This window comes from Malaclemys terrapin, chromosome 12 (assembly GCF_027887155.1).
Source record: "Malaclemys terrapin pileata isolate rMalTer1 chromosome 12, rMalTer1.hap1, whole genome shotgun sequence".
NCBI lineage: Eukaryota > Metazoa > Chordata > Testudines > Emydidae > Malaclemys > Malaclemys terrapin.
The window spans coordinates 11,270,542-11,289,966 of NC_071516.1; the positions used below are offsets into that span (position 1 = coordinate 11,270,542).

Genomic DNA, 19,425 nt, shown 5'->3' on the forward strand with positions numbered 1-19,425 from the left:
TGCCAATAGGACTACTCACAGAGCATAAAGTTAAGCACGTACATATGTCTTTGCAGGATCGGTGCTTAAAAATCAAAGCAATGTATTTGCTCAAGAAAACATGAGAGTTCCATGAAGCATTTGTAATCACCCTAAACTGGTGATTTGTATCCCTAAACTGGTGTGTCACCTTCTGTCTTAGAAATATACACACAAAGGCTCTTGTCTGGAGATGAAATATCTGTGGACTTGGTCAGATTCCCTGCCTTACTTCACTCACCACCAACACAAGAGAAAGAGCAGATATTAAGGGAGGTGGCTAAAAGGAGAAGTAGTATAACAGGAACAAAGTGGATGATAATCCTTCCATTCCCGCAGCATCAGAGCTATTCTAACAAAAAGTGTTTTGGGAAGCTGGAGGATGGAATGTTCGGGCCCAATTAGTGGTAGTTGGGAAGTCCATTTTTGGGAGCTGGCACTGGAATGTTTAGTCCTGTACAAAACGTGCCAGCTGGGGGTAGTAGGCAGCTCATTAAGGAGAGAAACCAGAAGTGGGGGAGGTGGGAAATTTAAAAGAAGCTGTTGTCCTAAGCTCTGATCTATCAAGTCCTATTCTTCTCTCTCACAAGCTGATAGAGATAACTGGGGCTTCACAGCAGTTAGCCAGCTTAGAAGAAAAACAGTCCAACTGAGTTAGAGGCAGGAGAAGTGGGCCAGTGCCCTCAGTAAAAAATTGCTCAGAACACCAGAATTCTTGTCTCTCTTTTTTTCCCCACACTTCCCCATCAATGCAAGATTGAAGAGGTTTTCCAGACTCACTAATGTTAACATTCTCAGGGGAGTCTGTAGTCTCAGCCACAAGTAGGGTGACCAGACAGCAAATGTGAAAAATCGGGACGGGGGTGGGGGGTAATAGGAACCTATATAAGAAAAAGACCCAAAAATCGGGACTGTCCCTATAAAATCAGGACATCTGGTCACCCTAGCCACAAGTGTGTAACCATCACAAAGTGGAGCAGCTCTCTCTGACTGATTAACCCTTTTCTGTGCGACTATCCATGACTGACAAATCGTCACAATCAGGTTTCCTAGGATTCTGCCAGCCAACTATATCTGTGGAGTGCCAGATGTCTTCAAATCTTGGCAGTGGATCAGTGTCAACAGAACCCACTTACTGGCCTGTAACCATCACAAGAATATAGACCCTATGAAGCTCTTAGGGCATAGTATTTAGAGATGTCTATATAACAGTAAAGACACCACTGACCACTCCTCTTTACAAAACAATGGCCTGTCAGTCAGTCAGGTGAATCAATGCCAGAAGAATCAATCAAATCTTCCACTTCTTCAGTACCTTCCATTAAAGATCCCACAGACCTCTACAAACATTCATGAATTAATCAGCCAATATCCTTGTAAGGTAGGATTATATTAGTTCCTAGAAGAACTCTACTTCTCATGAGAATTTGAAACCATCACAAAACTAAAATATTGTAAAAATGGTTCATTTACTAATGGAAGCAGGAAGAAGATTGTTAAACAAGTTCAAATACATCTGAAAGCAAATAAGATTGCTTCTATGGATTCTACCCTGCTCTAAAACATGAAGACAGCTTTTATCCTGGATGAATATAGCACATATATTCTATTACTAAGGACCATGGAACAACCCCCCAAAACACTTCATTGTGTGAATGTTTCTAAACTTGCTGGATTTGTAAAGAAACATTTCCTAAAAACTGTATTTCTATAACTAATTGCCTTCAATCCAGACTGTTGATTTACTCAGCTCTTAATCTGTAAATAAAATAAGGCAAACTTTTGAGGCCTCCTGATTGATTAGAAAAAGACCGATCCATTTATATTGCTAGAGATAATAGCAAACAAATATTCTATATTATATTGAGCATGCCCCAATTAGATCTTTGTGACCCTCAAAATAAGCATGTCTCAAAGCCACCAAAAGGAAATTCTATATTTATGAGAAAAAGCACACTGGATATTCCAAATATGTAAAAGGAATCTCTACTAACTACAGGACTGAGGAAGGGTCCAGATGAAAGTTTTTCAGGTTGTGACTGGATGAAAAAAAAAAAAAAAAAAAAAAAAAAACAGGCTGGACCTCTTGATTTTCTTCATTGTATATTGAACACACCTTAATTTACTGTACACGGATGTGCACATGCATTGTCGGTTTATTAAATTATCTGCAGTTCCCAGAGTATAAAATTATCGCTTGCTTCAGGAAAAGTTACAAATACCACTAACTGGAAGAAAACGCTGAGGCCTGCAACAAGCCAAAAGAGAAGAGTCTGATTTAAAAATCAGAGGTTGATTACAGAGAATCATAGGAATCTATCACAATATTATTTGTCTCAACCTGAAGCACCACAAAATGCTAGTCTTGGTGAGAGCTGCAGGCAGCAAGCCAACGCAAGAGTGAGTGGAGAGGTAATGCTTTGGCCCTCAGAAATACTTCTATTTATTGCACTCAAAACATGGAATTCTTTGTAGAACTGAAGCACAAGATTTTTCATTTAACTGTAAAACATGTGAAGACATACTAACAATATGAGAGATAGTTTTAAATTAAAATCTCATGTGGATTCACAGCTTTACTGAGATTGATTGTTTATGCTAATTACTACTACTACTTTGGTATTCTTAATATATTGGCTTTGGCGCAAACAAGACCTTACCCCACCTTTCTGATTTTGTTGAACTTTGCAGGTTCTCTGGATTGTGAGATCACAGTGCCAATCTCAATACTGGAGTACTGCTCATTAGTGACGTGCTCATTAGATACAAACTATGTGAGGACATTCCTTGTGTAAGATGACTGATGCAGAAAAATTATTGACAGCAATAATAGCTATAAAATATCTCCATCGCTGAATTTGTAGGCTAGCTGGTTTAAACAATTTTTAAAGTTTAGATGGGTCAAAACCTTGCCAGGGCAAGTTATCCCACATCTTCAGGACTTCTTGCACCTGTCTATCAAGCATCTGGTGCTGGCCACTACTGGAGACAAAATATTGGACTAGATGGACCCTAGCTTTGCTACAGTATAGTAATAAACCCGTCAGTCCTCTGGAACCCATGAAATCTTTTGAATCTTGCCTTTGGAATTGCTGGCATAACACTACAAATAAGTATCATATGCTATGAGGTAATTAACAAAACTGCCTTTCCAGTGGTTTTCCAAGTAACTAGAAGTAGCATCTTGTATTTTTATGGGGCTGCTGGATGCTTCCAAGGTCAAGTGACAGCATTAGTGAGTCAGAGGCAGCAGATATATCCTCAAAAAACAAGTTAACTAATTATACCTTTTTGTCATTTACTCTGGACTTGCTCTGGCTTTAAAGCCATTGGCTAGGTTTAATGAGGTTCAGGGAGTGAGGAGGGGCAGTCCACTAGTGAGAACCCTCAGTGTAATTCTGGATAGGTTAGCTGTGGTGGCATGTTGGCTGGAGTCATGCCAGAACTCAGCCACCCTTCCAAAAGGTATAGCATGCATCATCCCCTACACTAGCTCAACACTGCTGGGTGATGAGCTTGACCCCACCCTATCTGGACAGGCTGGTTTGCAGCAGTGCACCACCAGAACTGCCAGTCCTACACCCCTAGATCAGTGGCTCTCAACCTTTCAAAACTACTGTACCCCTTTCAGGAGTCTGATTTGTCTTGAGTACCCCCAAGTTACACCGCATTTAAAAACTATTTGCTTACAAAATCAGACATAAAAATACAAAATTATGATAGCACACTATTACTGAAAAATTGCTGACTTTCTAATTTTTCCAATATAATTATAAATCAATTGAAATATAAATACTGTACTTATATTTCCATGTATGGTATTTAGAGCAGTACAAACAAGTAATTGTCTGTATGAAATTGTCTTTGCTAGTGCGTTTTATGGAGCCTGTTGTAAAACTAGGCAAATATCTAGATGAGTTGATGTACACCCTGGAAGACCTCTGTGTACCCTGGTTGAGAACCACTGCCTTAAGATTGTGGCTAGCTAAATAAGAGAAACAGGGGGAAGAGGAGAAGGCTCCTGGAGTCCCAGGCAGGACAACCCACAATCTGGTCCTGCATATTTTAGTTATGTTACTGTATATTTTATTTAGTTAAGGAACACAAAAAGAAACCCAAGAAGGATTTGTCATTTATATGGATAACAAGAATAGCACTAGCTATTATGGCTAGCTATCAAAAAACTTGGGAAGGGGATATAAAACCTTGTATTTAAGTGCTTAAACTATCTCTAACTATTAGGGATCAGGAGCTCTTCATGAGGGACAAAATTATCCCACATTTGCCTGCTGGAGGGTTTCTTGCATCTCACCCTCAGCATCAGGTACTGGCTTTTGTCAGAAGTTTACTGGTCTCGATGGACCACTGGTTTCACCCAGTATGGCAGTTCCTATGTACCCAGTAAAGAAGGCTCATTGAATTGCATGATATTCTTGTAAACATCTACTGTGATACAGGTGAAAAATAATCATCCACACCCAAAAAGCATGATTATAACTGAAGAGGAAATTTACTTACTGCTGAGAAATCAAAGTCTATCTGGTTAGCTAAGTTTAAGATATAATCGATTCGAAACTGGTTCTCTGGATTGGCTAGCTCCACTGGTGGTGCCAAATTGCCCATTGCTGTCACTATTGTCTGCAAAGAAAGGGAAAAATACCCCACATTTGTTACTGAGATAGTGGTTAAAAACAGCTTTTAGAAGCAAGACACAATGGTTTGTAGACGTACCTCTATAGCTTCTTTAATATTGTTTTTAATATCCTGAATTTTCATTTTTTTCTCCCTGTAACCAAGGAAACATACAAATTAAAATTATGCACCACAAAAACAGAGGTTTCTGAAGTGAAATGCAAATGAAAAAGTACATTAGAACAAAACATACAAGTGAGATGCCTGCTTACTCCCATTCAGTCACTGAACACATTTGTAGTTAGATCACCAACTATCTTACCTGTTTAGGAAAACAGATTTTGATTTCAGATACATGTGTTTAATCATAATAAACCCATATTCACTTATTAAAATTGTAGTCTTAGATGGAGAGGAACTCATCTTAGTGATACTAGGGACATTCTGTAGATCAAGCAGGTTTGGATTCGAGTGTAAAGAATAGAAATACCTGGAGGCTGTTTATAGACAAGAGGAAATGAAGAGATAAAAGGGACAAGTTACCAAAAGTCAAAACAACCAAGAAAAAGCAAAGCAGACCAGGGTAACACGAAGATTTAAGGGTGAAAAGAAAATCAGAGAAGAAAACATCTGGAACAGAGAGCTCAGACCAGGAGGAGATACACAATTTAACTACACAAACATGCAAAGTATAGTGCGGATAGGAGGACTAATCTATTACATAGAATTACCAACATAATACAGGGGACAAGATGGGTGAGATAATATATTTTATTGGGCCAGCTTCTGTTGGGGGAGGGGACAAGCTTTCGAGCTTCACAGAGCTCTTCTTCAGATCCTGAAGCCATGACTAACAGAATTACTCTCAAGGTAAATCCATTAGATATGTTATGTAAATGTATGTCATATGCAAATCTGACCACAAAAGTTATCTTAATATTAAATATTTAATATTACATCAAATAAGTTGTATAATCAACATATTAAAAACACCTGATGTAACCATGAATCTTAATGCAGTAAAATGAAACTGGAAGTATAATCAGCAATCAGGAATGCAGAAGAAGAGCTGAAGGAAAAATACTGCTTCAACAATAATACAGGCAGACATAGTTGGCTGGGGATGGGTGGAGAAATCTGTTTATAGAATAAAACATGAATAAAAAGCCTTTGGGGAAGAAGACAAAGTCCAAGAACACACATACAGTGCACTAGCTGCTTGCCACGTTGCATTTTGTGACTAGCTGCAGGTCTGGAGGTAATTTTTCCTACAGCTGCTAGGATCCGATTGTGGTGCGAGTGTTGCACTTATGGACTGAAAGAACACAGCAGCATTATGGCCTCCTGCACTGAGGCGCCATGTACCTTGAGACAGACAGGCAGAGTAGTGGAATTCTAGCATCAAATAGATGTGAAGTCTCAGTTGTGGTTGTGTTCCTAGTCTATCTACAGACCATCGGATTCCAAATTTACTGTATTTGACGACTACCAGTTTTTGCTTCAGGGATTTGGCACAGCTGATGGGAACAAAGCAATGAATCAGTAGAGGTTAAAAGCACTGAACTAAGAAAAATAAGGGAAGGACAGGGAGAGATAGACAGAGGCCTGCTCTCCGTCTTTTCCTTTTCATTGTCCTCTTTTCATTTCTATTCTTCCCACCACCACCACCCCACTAAAAAGATGACAAGAAATTCCCTCCCATTCACCCACCCCCACACATACCAAGCACACTAACATTTTACAAGACAAAGGTAGGTATGAAAATGTTATGTGGTTAATGCAACAATCGCATTAACCACTGTGACTTCCCACTTTTAAAGGTTAGTGCTCTTACAGAACAGGGTAAACATTAAACAAAACAATGCAATGAAACTGCTAGGGATGAGAGAAGACGGAAGGCAGGAAGCAAATGGTAACTGATTCAAACTTCACAGTGAGAGACTTTCATTTACTCTGGTTTGATTTTGTCCCCTTTATTCAAAGAGGCCCTGAACCTGCAAACATACACAGTTCTACTTAAGTCCATGGACTACTGATCTATTCAAGGTCTCAGTGTTTCTGCAGGACTGGGATCAAACAAAGAATGATTATACTTAATTATTTTGCCTTATTTTGGTACGGCATTAATAAAGGCAAAACAAAAATCTAACAGGTTTAGGTGTTTGTTTGGAGACAAGGTGGATGAGGTAATATCTTATATTGATTTGAAGAAGAGCTCTGTGTAAGCTCTAAAGCTTGTATCTCTCACCAACAGAAGTTGGTTCAATAAAAGACATTAGCTCACCCATCTTGTCTCTAATATCGTGGGTCCAACACAACTACAACAACAATGCATACAATTAATGTATATATGTTTGTTTTTAAAAAGGTCAACTATAATTACATTCTTCTCCAAAACAAATGAGGTTTTATTTAGAACATTTTCTCAATATATTTGCTAAGTGTGCATTCATGAAAAATTCCCAAATCAGACCACAAAAGCTCTATATTTAATATTACATTCAGATTTTCAGTCAATCTTTCATATTTACATTCACAGATCCTCAAGCTATCAGTATCACAATAAAGTGATAATGGATTCTGAAGTAGTGTAAAACTACTACAATTAACAAATTGCTAGGTAATCATCACCATCTTTACTACAGGAATACTTCGTCCCCCTATTTGTGTTTTTGTTGCCATGGCCCTGTGGCATGTCCTGTAAACAAAGAATCTTATTACACAGCAATGAATGTATCATCTCATTTTGTATTTTATAATGTTTACTAAGCATAAATTTTCCATGGCAATGAGGTGCCTCACTCCTCAGGAAACTCAACAGGCTCATCAATAGTTCAGCCAATATCTGATGTACAGTGCAATTGTTTTTAAAAAGTGCTACTTAGTACCAGCTTTTATTCAGGGATTTATAAAGGGTAGCCTGAATTCATCTCTTCACATAAAAACACTATTTTCACAAATTATACAAATATTTTTAGCCTACTGAGTTCTGAAACCACCACCACCCATTCACCACGGCCAGAATTATTTTTATAGGAACACTGCCAGGTTAAAAATATTTTCTGATTTAAAATAGCTTTTCCTCTTGTATTAATATTAAGACTGCTCAGATTTTAAAAACTAAGAATTTTAAAAATCACTTACATCTCACCACTAACGTTGATCGTTTACTTGTGCACAACATTCAACTATAAACTGAAACATATTAGTTTGTTTCAATTTCTGGCTCTTGTGTGCTATACCAATCCCCAAAACTGCAAGGGAATGTTTATATCCCAACAAAATCTTTTCATGGGATAGATTAGATATAATATCATGGAAACATTCATGTTTAATTTACTCACAGCTCCGTATGTCTTCTCCACAGCTTGTGGTATACAACGATTCATGCAGGGATTAAAGGCACCTTTTCAAACTCAGTTTCTAACATGGTTTGGGCCAGTCTGCACAGCCCAGAACAAAGGGTTAAATTCTGTTGCAGCTGAGCAGTTTGAACAGTAGTTATCAAACTCTGTTGTTTTTGGCTATTTAAAAGGGTGGGGGGAAAGCTGCATCTATTTATCATGAAGGCCACTAAAACCTGTTTGAGGAACCATGAAAAATATTACCTTCAATTTCAAATAGGGAAGAAAGTCAAAACACAAATCACCTTAAAGCTTAAGAGACTCAATCGTGCCTTGAAGTCCAGGCCTAGACCCTGATTAGGAAAAGCATCCCTATTCAGTAAAGCACTTCATGTGTTTAAGTGGTTTTCTGAATCAGTGCCCTAATGATTTTCTATTAAAGACGACAACTACTTTTTTTTAGTTTTGACTTTATAATGCTTTAATCAAATCCTTCATAGCCAGCAGGCTACCAAGCAAGTTGCCTTTTTGTAGTCTGATTTAATTGACAAATTTATTGCATTTTAGAACCCAGGAACTATGTGAATATCCATCTGTAAACTGGGTATAGGGACCTTCTGAAAAAACTTACAACTTCTACATTAATATTTCAAAAGCTTTATTGGTGGCAGCAAAGACCAGGAAGTCAGTTCACTCTTTGCGAACCAGCGTATGCTTTGCTAGGAGGAGGGGAAGAAATCAGACTGTTAGCCTGAAGGCATTAAATAAAATGTGCTATGGTAATTATTAAAACATGGTCACATTAATAAAACGTGTGACATGATTGCTCTACTGGTTAAAATAATTGACAGAACAAAGTAGTTTCAACCTCTCATTAATCACATGTTCAGTTAGAACCGCTGGCAGGTTAAGAAGTCATGTACTGTACTATAAAGGAATGGGTACAGTCCTGTCGGTGCTAAGAATACTAATACTACAAAGAAAAAAAACAAGTTTAAAATCAGATACTAGAGTGTTTTTATTCTTTCTACAATACAATTACTATTAAAGATATTATATATAGAGACATGATAAAGAAAAATAAAATTTTTCTCCATATGCCATGGCAGGTCTTCAGTGAGACTGCTGGAAAAGAAAACCCAAATCCTTCAGAAATTCAGAGTAACAAAACTGTTTTAATTATTTTTTCCTTAGAAAGTTAAAAAAAAAATCCATTACAATGTGCCACCATCATTTCAAGGTTCACAAAGTACCTAAATTATTTTTTAAAAGTGATCGAGAAACATTTTCCCAATAAAATGGGGACTGCACAGCAAATTTCACAGCCTGATTATAAAAACATTTTTAGTAACCAAACGTGTTCTAAAAGATGCAGTGAAGAGGTGATTTTTTCACCTCTTTTTTAGTAACCAAACGTTTTAGTAACGTTTGGTTACTAAAAATTACAGTGATTTTTGATGTACTATATATGGGAGTCAAAGTAAAAGCCTTTGATCAGAGAGTATATAACAGAGAAACACTTCTAATGAGGGTGAAGTGTATTTATGAAAGTGGATTATGATGCTAGTTAATCCAGGCATGAAGACCACTTAAAGCAGGGACATTCCCTGAAAAACCTAATACACTTAGGCCTACTGTAACATGAGTACAATAATTAAACCTCAGCATTGTTTATATAAGCTATGCTGACATTCATTTTTAAAGGATGTTTGCTTTTTTTTTTATTTCTGAGCCTGCTTTAAAATCTGCAATAAATAAATAAAAGTGTCCTAGGCATAACGCATTTCCTTTGCTTGTGAAGTAGTAGTATGCCCTTCAGTACCATTAATGTATTATTTGACCAACAGCCAGTCTATCCAGGACCCTGAAGAGATAGGTAGGGTATCTGCCTGGAAACAGGAACTCTTCCTTGTAATCACTAGGTCCAGATTACGTAACTTTTCTCAAATAGAGTTAAAAACACACTTATTAATTATTCTAGGATGCTGACAATTTACTGTAGCTGTCAGGCTGCACTATAATTTACTAAATATTTATATGACTGCTGCAAACAACAAACAGCAAAATTCCCTTTACATCTACATTGCCAAATGTGACAACCAGAGGGATATATACTTGGTTTTAATATAGCTTATTAACTGCCTTTGGCTTCCTCTCAAGGCTGTTAACAACCTGGCTTTTGCCACTTACAATGGTCAATGTCTTAGGCATTACCTCAACTTCTGAAACAACGACAAAATTAGCTCACTGTCCTGAATTTGCTTACATGACCATTCCACTAACTTGTGGGGGCGAAAAAACTACCAACTTGTACCTGGCAACATTATGTTTCCAGTTAAACAAACTAGTTGTCAAACAAAAACAGTACATATAGCCAGAATAACTTTTATAAAAGTATCCCAAAAAGCAACTTCACTTAGCTCTCTATCCCACTGAAAAAAAGATATGTACCTGTGCTGAACTAACAGAATATCAATTTGCTTTCATATTTTACAAATTATTGGAAAGCTTGAGAGCCACTGGCAGTGGAGCACACCCCTCTTGTGTTCCTACAAGAGCTCGTCACAATTAGAAAGCAGAAGAGTAGCCTCCTGCAGGTAAGGATTAATCCATACCACAGCACTCATTTAAATATAATATAATTTTTATATTATATATAAATAAAATATTCTATCGGCTGATATGCTTTCCATCTGAATTTATTATAGCTGTACATGGTCATTTTTTTCAGCTACACTAATGTGCAAGTGTATTTCAAAGGGAAATCATGCCTCACCAATCTACTAGAATTCTTTGAGGGGGTCAACAAGCATGTGGACAAGGAGGATGCAGTGGATATAGTGTATTTAGATTTTCAGAAAGCCTTTGACAAGGTCCCTCACCAAAGGCTCTTAAGCAAAGTAAGCAGTCATGGGATAAAAGGGAAGGTCCTCTCGGATTGGTAACTGGTTAAAAGATAGGAAACAAAAGGGTAGTAATAAATGGTCAGTTTTCAGAATGGAGGGAGGTAAATAGTGCTGTCCCTCAGGAGTCTGTACTGGGCCCGGTCCTATTCAACACATTCATAAATTATTTGGAAAAAGGGGAAAACAGTGAGGTGGCAAAATTTGCAGAGGATACAAAACTACTCAAGATAGTTAAGTCCCAGGCAGACTGCAAAGAGCTACAAAAGGATCTCGCAAAACTGAGTGAGTGGGCAACAAAATGGCAGTTGAAATTCAATGTTGATAAATGCAAAGTAATGCACATTGGAAAACATAATCCCAACTATACATATAAAATGATGGGGTCTAAATTAGCGGTTACCACTCAAGAAAGAGATCTTGGAGTCATTGTGGATAGTTCTCTGAAAACATCCACTAAATGTGCAGCCGCAGTCAATAAAGCTAACAGAATGTTGGGAATCATTAAGAAAGGGATAGATAATAAAAGAGAAAACATCATATTGCCTCTGTATAAATCCATGGTACGCCATATCTTGAATACTGCATGCAGAGGTGGTCGCCCCATCTCAAAAAAGATATATTAGAATTAGAAAAGGTTCAGAAGAGGGCAACAAAAATGATTAGGGGTATTGAACGGCTGCCATATGAGGAGAGATTAATAAGACTTGGAAAAAAAGATGACTAAGGAGGAATATGATAGAGGTCTACACTATTATGACTGGTGTGGAGAAAGTAAATAAAGAAGTGTTATTTATTCCTTCTCATAACACAAGAACTAGGGGTCACCAAATGAAATTAATAGGTAGCACATTTAAAATAAACAAAGGGAAGTATTTTTTCACCCAATGCACAGTCAACCTGTGGAACTCCTTGCCAGAGGATGTTGTGAAGGCCAACACTATAACGGGGTTCAAAAAAGAACTAGAAGTTCATGGAGGGTAAGTCCATCAATGGTTATTAGCCAGGATGGGCGGGGATGGTGTCCCTAGCCTCTGTTTGCCAGAAGCTAGGAATGGGCGACAAGGATAGGATCACTTGATGATTACCTGTTCTGTTCATCCCCTCTGGGGCACCTGGCATTGGCCACTGTCGGAAGACAGGATACTGGCTAGATGGACCTTTGGTCTGACACAATATGGCCATTCTTATGTTCTTATTAATATTCATAAAAAGTACATTAACATTTATTTAGTCCTCCTATGAAAGTTGATAAAAAGTGAAATATGCACTGTGTTTGAGTTTGCCTAAAATATATCCAATATATACCAAATAATACATCCAAGATCTACAGGACTAGGACTATAGGTCATGAAATTCATTAGTATTATGAAGACGACAACAACAACAACATTAAATTAGGGTACATATTTACAGAAATTTCCCAAGTTACTTTGTGATTCATCAGTAAGCCAAGTTTTGCAGCCTGGCTTTACCAAAATTCTTCTGTTATGCACATTATAAGAGTCTAAAATCCAAGGAGCTATCTGTTTTGAGTCAAAGTACTTTCTTTTATAAACACATGACTGAGACAATGCAGTAGGTTAGTTTAGTTTACCAGCAACCCTGTCTATTTGATATATGTGAGAGTCACCAGAGGATGAAAAAGTTGGACATACAAGTAAATGAGAAGGAAAGAGGAAGAAGAGATTGAGAAACAGTGCATAGGAGAGATAAAAGACACTCATAGAATCATAGACTTTAAGGTCAGAAGGGACCATTATGATCATCTAGTCTGACCTCCTGCACAATGCAGGCCACAGAATCTCACCCACCCACTCCTGTATCAAGCCTGCGTCTGAGCCATTGAAGTCCTCAAATCATGGTTTAAAGACTTCAAGATGCAGAGAATCTTCCAGCAAGTGACCCGGGCCCCCACGCTGCAGAGGAAGGCGAAAAACACTCCAGGGCTTCTGCCAATCTGCCCTGGAGGAAAATTCCTTCCCGACCCCAAACATGGCAATCAGCTAAACCCTGAGCATGTGGGCAAGACTCACCAGCCAGACACCCAGGAAAGAATTCTCTCACTTAATAGAGAAGGGAGAGATTTAAACAGAAGAGAGGAGATAAAAGTAAAGAGTCAAGGTCAGAAACAGCCCTATGTTAATGCACACAAGGGAACTTTTAGTTCACGCCAGCACAGTCTACACGGGCCAGTGAGCATGCAACACATTGGTGTGCTTTAGAAATAATACCCTTCTAGTGTGCACTACTGCCCTGTGGAGACAAGCCTCAAGTATTATTTTACTAATGACACCATGCTTATGCATCAAAAGTGTTGCAGACAGCTCACTGATCAGAGCATAACCCTGCTGCTGCTGGATCAAGAACTGTTGTTATTTTCTACTTCTGTTTTCTTCCCTGTCCTACAGAAATTCCCTTCCACTAAACGTTCTACTCTCAATCTAAGGATTTTGCTTTTCTCTTTTTCATTCGTGATTTTAGATACCAACTATCTGCCCCATAGGGCTAACAAGTTCTGAATTGTTCTTCTGCTGTCCCATAACATTGTAAATCGGAACCTGTATTAGCTAGATTGTTCACTTTCTCTGCTCATTTTACTCAATTATAAATAATATCTATTTCAAAAAGATGTTTGAATAACTTGATAAAAATAAACCCCAATTTAATACATGGTTAAAATTGATCACACAACATTAATTTTCAAATGGAGCCAGCTTCAAGTGTCCTGGACTCAGCTGAACATCAAGTCTCACCCAAAAAGGTACAATCAGCTGCACACATATATAATGTTGCCTCTTTTTGACCCGAGTAGCTCATCAAAGTTTGAGCTTTTGGGATGTTCCAGCTGGGAGTAGAAATTGGTGACAGTCTGGTATTTCTCCAATACAGTTTTGTTTATTAACAAGAAACATACGAAGTCCTGCTTCTCCAAAGGCTGGAGTAACCAAAATTCTCGTGCCACAAAATAACTCAGCCACAGGTTATGGGCCTATTATAGGAGTGGGTCGGTGAAGTTCTGAAGCTTGTGATGTTTAGGTGGTGAGACTAGATGATCACGACGGTTCCTGGCGTTAAAGTCTATGGGTAACAAAAGGAGCAGTTTCTTAGCTCATAGCCATGAGCCTCTTCAGCCAGCAGACTCAAAAGCTCGCTATCTAGCTTTTTTCAGGGTCAAACTTTTTACTTATTTATTTATTTTAACAGGCTGTTGCTTGCCTCTCTTCCTGCCTCTTAAGGCTTGTCTCTACGGTGGGATAATGCACTTTACACAGGTGTGATTTCTAAAGTGCACTAATGTGTTGCACATTAACTAGCCCAGGTAATTCCGGGCGGTGTGCTTTAACGTAATGCTGTTTGAAACACATAGGGCACCACTAGTGAGCACCAGTAGGGTCTACATGGACTATTTAATGCACAACATATTAGTGCGCTTTAGAAATCACACCTGTGTAGAGTGCATTACCCCACCGTGTAGACAAACCCTGGCTCAGTTTCCAGATGGTCTTTTCTCAGTTTCTCTATGTTCTGTCACCCATCTCCCCTGTCTTCTCCAAACACAATACGCAGCAAAAATCCCTCCACCCTCTCAGCCCAACAGCCCAAACTCCTGAGCAGGTTGGGTTCACAACCCCCCCCTTTTGGGTTAGGTGTTGACAAGTAAGGGCTTCTTAATTCATGCTGTGAATTTAAAACTCTTTGATAAAATATAAGCGATTCTCCAGCTAGAACTTGTCTGTATGGGGATGTTACCTCAGATTACGTTGTTCATTTTAAGTAAACAATATTAATTTTCTCAAAATGAAGTGCATCTAACATTGATTTATTGTGCCAGTTTAAAAAGATACTTCTATTGTTAATCATTGTGTCCATACAACTCTGGGCTCATTTGAATTAACCTTGTAGCATTCTGGGAAGATATCCCATGGTGCAGTGTTCCACAGTTCAGCAATTTCTCGCAGTGCACTCTATGGGGTGGCTTCCAGAATTGACAGGATTTCTGGGAGTTGGAGTCAAATTAACCAACTCTTAAGATTACTCTTCGCATCCCATAAGTCATCTGTAGTTTGCCAGTGCCATTTGTGAACAGCTGTCAGGCAGCACGGACACCACATTGCCGAGTGCAACAATCATGACAGTCACTAATAGGAACAGAAAGAAGAACAGGAGTACTTGTGGCACCTTAGAGACTAACAAATTTATTAGAGCATAAGCTTTCGTGGACTACAGCCCACTTCTTCGGATGATGCACACGTATTGGCAGTCACACAGCTGGATGGATTTGGCTTGAAGGCGTCGGATGCCGCAATGATATGGCTACAGGTGGAGGAGAAGCAGGAGGATGAAACTGAGCAGTTACTTCTGCAGGGGCATTTATCTGGCGCAGCTTTAGTTGGTGGAGTCACGCTTCTGGGCTCAGTCTGTCAGCGCTGACCGGTGAGACAGGACACTGCTGCAGAATGGGGACGACTAGCAAGGGCACATAATACTTACTGGTAGAGCTCCGCATCTGCAGCATTTTCAGGCTGGCTGCTGGCAGAGCTGTCCTCCACAGCTGTTTCAGTCTGCTTGTCTGCATGGGATTCATGTAATCTCTGAATCTGCTGTGTCGCATATTTCTTAGCTGCTCAGGAAAAATCTCCTGTGGTCGGACTCCATGGTATAAGTGGGGTTGCCTTCTGTGGAGGCTTGGGTGCTTGGCATGCAGTCTTGGTGCTTGCTGTGTTTTCTGGGATGCTTTCTGGATAACTGTCCATCATATCATTCTTGGATGCTGTGGTGACATTGCTTGCAAAAATGCACTCCCAAGTGCCAGCATTTAAATGGAGAAGTGACAGTCTGTCATGACCCCGGAGCAGTGGAGGGCGCACAAGTACAAAGACTGGCCAATCCAGGTGTGAAGCAATGCAGCATGGGATAACAGTGGGAGGACTGCCAACAGTGGAGTAGTTAGGAGTGAGTTTAAAAGTTGCAGCCACAAGTATTCATGGAAATTCATACACAAGAATAACTGGACAAGAAAAGTTTTTACAAACACATCCTATCAGGGAGCAGAGAGACCATACCATGTGACCGATCTAATTAATCACAGGTAGCCAAACCAGCTCAGTTGTTTGCAGAAAGCTATATGCTATCAATTCACAGAGGATTTTTAAAAAAGCGGAGAAATCACCATCTGTTTTTATATACTCTGTAAACAAAGAGAGATTCTAAATCCAAATAAAATAATCATGTATTATTCGCTCAATTCTGGTTACAGACTTCAGTCTGAAGGGCAGTTGTGTTTTCCTCAAAAGGAAGATATAACCAAGAGCTCCATCCTATAGATTCTGTGATAAGTTTCTAGAAGTCCCCTGCATTCTACTGGAGATTGTGCAGCAGCTTTAGATTCAATTTTTAAAAATTGCAAGTTTTTATTGTGCATGAAAATTAATAAAACAATTATTATATCACCTCTGCTATTTAATTTGATCTTAAAGTCAGTTTCTTTTTCACTAACCCTTTTTTTCAAAATGTCCATGTGCTACAGAATTTAGTGTTCACTTCTGTAATGCAGTTATGTTTTAGTGATCAGGAAGAAGCAGTTGCACTAGGGATGTGAACTTTTGGCACCTTGAAAGGTGTGGGAGGCAGTTTTAGAGGTGGGGGATAAGCACATTAGCTGGAATTAAAATGATCAGCAATGAAATAGTTTAATGTCAATTAAAAATGTATAGTTATATTTCAAAGTTAACACTCCACTGAGATGAACGGAACATTTCCTATTTCTCAGAGCTGTTTTAGGCTGTCTGCATACTCAAGCAGGCATCACTGCTTTCTTTACCACCGTGTGCCTAGAAACTTGATTTTGGAACACAATTCTAAATCAAGGCGGGATTCTGCAGTAAATTCCAAGGATACATAATTGCAGAAAGCAAGGAACCCTAAGTACAACTCTTACAAAGATTTTTTTTTTTTAATGCAAAAATGCCTGAATTAGAGCCCTGTGCAGGACTAACGTAAAGCCCTGCAGTGAGACTGGGATCTCGCAGGTCCCTCAGGAACCACTGCCATAACAGTGGGAGTAGGATTAAATAATAGTCCCGCCCAGGGACCCTATTTACACAAATGCTTACAATCCCAGTAGCAGTGGGGCAGTAGAAAATTAGTACTAGTTATCTTAGGGCACGTCTTCACTACCTGCTGGATCGGCGGGTAGCAATCGATCTATTGGGGATCGACTTATCGCGTCTAGTGAAGACGCGATAAAATCGATCCCCAATGGCTCTGCCGTCGACTCCGGAACTCCACCGCGGCAAGAGGCAGAAGCGGAGTCGACGGCAGCGCGGCAGTGGTCGACTCGCCGCCGTCCTGACAGCCAGGTAAGTCTACCTAAAATACGCAACTTCAACTACGCTATTCACGTAGCTGAAGTTGCGTATCTTAAGTCAACCCCCCCCCCCCCCCGTAGTGTAGACCTAGCCTTAGTGTTTTGAAGGCCTAGATTCACAGCCACTCTTATTAACGTACTATGCCATATATGTAGCTGTCAGTATCTTAAAAATAACCTAGTGTCTAGCTGTGATTTACATGGACACGATTAAAAAGCTGGATATCATTAAAAAGCTATGTTCATTAAAATTATAGATAAGGCTCTGTTGTTGTTTCAATGAAAACAAAAACAAACCAACCTGTTTACGGGGAATTACTACTAAACAGTACAAATTCATTCTGTGCAAAAACTTGGCAGGTAGGGTTATAGTTTAAAAACTGTGCATGTGCATTTGTGCACCCAATTAGTATATGCAGTTATTGTGATTGCACATGCAAATCATGTTTCCAGCATGCACAAATGAGGTAATTAAACATGCAAAATAGACATGTAAATGAGCTGTTCTGAAAATCTGGCCAATAAAGTTCCAGCCCAATACATAGAAATCCAAATAATTTTATAAGAAATAAGTCCATAATGTGGACAAGATGCTGACAACTTTGGCAGATATCCAGTGAAACCCTTTAGCACATGTTTAACTTTAAACCCATGAGTAATTCCACTGACTCTAATAGGACTACTCATGCTTAAACCTGGATGGGATTGTGGCCACAACACTCAGCACCTTGCAGCATCAGCCCTTATTACATGGGCTATGTCAGAGGGGAAAATAATAGAATTATCCAAACGTTAGCTACTGTATATGAACATTATTCTCCATCAGAAATTATAAAAGCTTCAGAAAGCAAAACTTAACTGCAAGTCAAGCACATCTCTCTTCGTGTAAACATAGAGATATGAGCTATTCTACAGACTGGGAATATAACCCAAGAATTTAGTCATAAAACTTTATATAAAATCTCTCATAAAGAGGAGGTTCTCATATCTTTGTTTACCTTTGTTTTTCTTTTACAGCCCAGTATTATTCCCACATTTTGCTAATCAGGCTATCTATACAAAAATGGATACGTTCACTGGAGGGAAGTTATCTTTGACAAATTAAGCCTATTCTTCTAAATAAAATAGTAGCAAAAAAAAAAAAAAAAAAAGGGCAAAAAACGTTTACAATATAATAAACTCAGACATTCCTTGCTTATATAGATATCGAGATAATATGGCAAAATGAGGAATAAAGTGAATTTAGGAAAATTTTCAACAGTTCAACTCTGATCTACTGTTGCCTCAGGTATTTAGCACAACCATGTTATACAAACTCCTAAATATGTAAACACGATATGTGAGGAAAGTCATATTTGAGTAAAGGACCAGATGTGTTTGTATTTTTAATTTAACAATTATTTTGATCAATTCAACACTAAACATGTATTACCAAGAACGTACCGTGTTAAGATTTTATTGTTAGAAAATTCTATAAAACATTAAAGAATAGGCTGTTTTATTGGTCTCTGATCAGCATTCTCTAGAATGCTGTAAATTTCTGTTATCCAAATGAAGGTGGTGAGATTTTTACCATGTTATAGAAACAGACTTTCTAAAAACATAAATAAAAGAAAATGGTACATAATGTTAACTTACTTCCGTACATGACTGTTGGTGTCACTAGGCATCACCCTAGGTAACTCGGGGGGTTGAAAGACCCGAGAGTCGATGAATCCCTCCCCCCGCTCTAGGCCACTAGGTAACTTGGGGGGTTGGAAGACCCGAAAGTCAATGAAACCCCCCCCCCCCCAAGCCAAAGTAAATCAAAGCCCCTGGATGTTAAACTTTACTAACCTCACAGGCCAGCAGCTGGGAAGCAGTAGTAATAAGGAAAACCTACGTGCTTCAAGCTAAAGGACAAGATTACTTGCAGAAACAGTGAGAACAAGTTGCACAGCCAAGGTCGTGTAATGTAGCCAGAGGGAAAAAGGGGGAAAGGTGGGAATGGAGGAGGAGGAGTAAAAAAGGGCGGGGGGGAAAAGGGTTAGCTGCAAAATGTATAAAAAATAAAGGCCGCTTATGTTGGTGTGCTTGATTTGAGACGTGCCTGTCTCCTTGCACCACTTTAAGATCTCAAATAAATTTTGATTGTTTCTCCACCCTGGTGTGTTCATTG

At 38.9% G+C, this 19,425-nt stretch overlaps 1 protein-coding gene across 3 annotated transcripts in view; it reads right to left on the reverse strand.

The window, feature by feature from the left end:
* Positions 1-19,425, reverse strand: part of GNAS (GNAS complex locus) — a 263,534-nt gene that overhangs the window by 95,327 nt on the left and 148,782 nt on the right. For all 3 annotated transcript variants that reach the window (XM_054045876.1, XM_054045877.1, XM_054045878.1), the window contains exons 3-4: positions 4,750-4,804; positions 4,537-4,656 (exon numbers count right to left, since the gene is read on the reverse strand). In XM_054045876.1, coding sequence (XP_053901851.1) covers positions 4,537-4,656; positions 4,750-4,804 — 175 coding nt within the window. The remainder of the gene's footprint in view (positions 1-4,536; positions 4,657-4,749; positions 4,805-19,425) is intronic.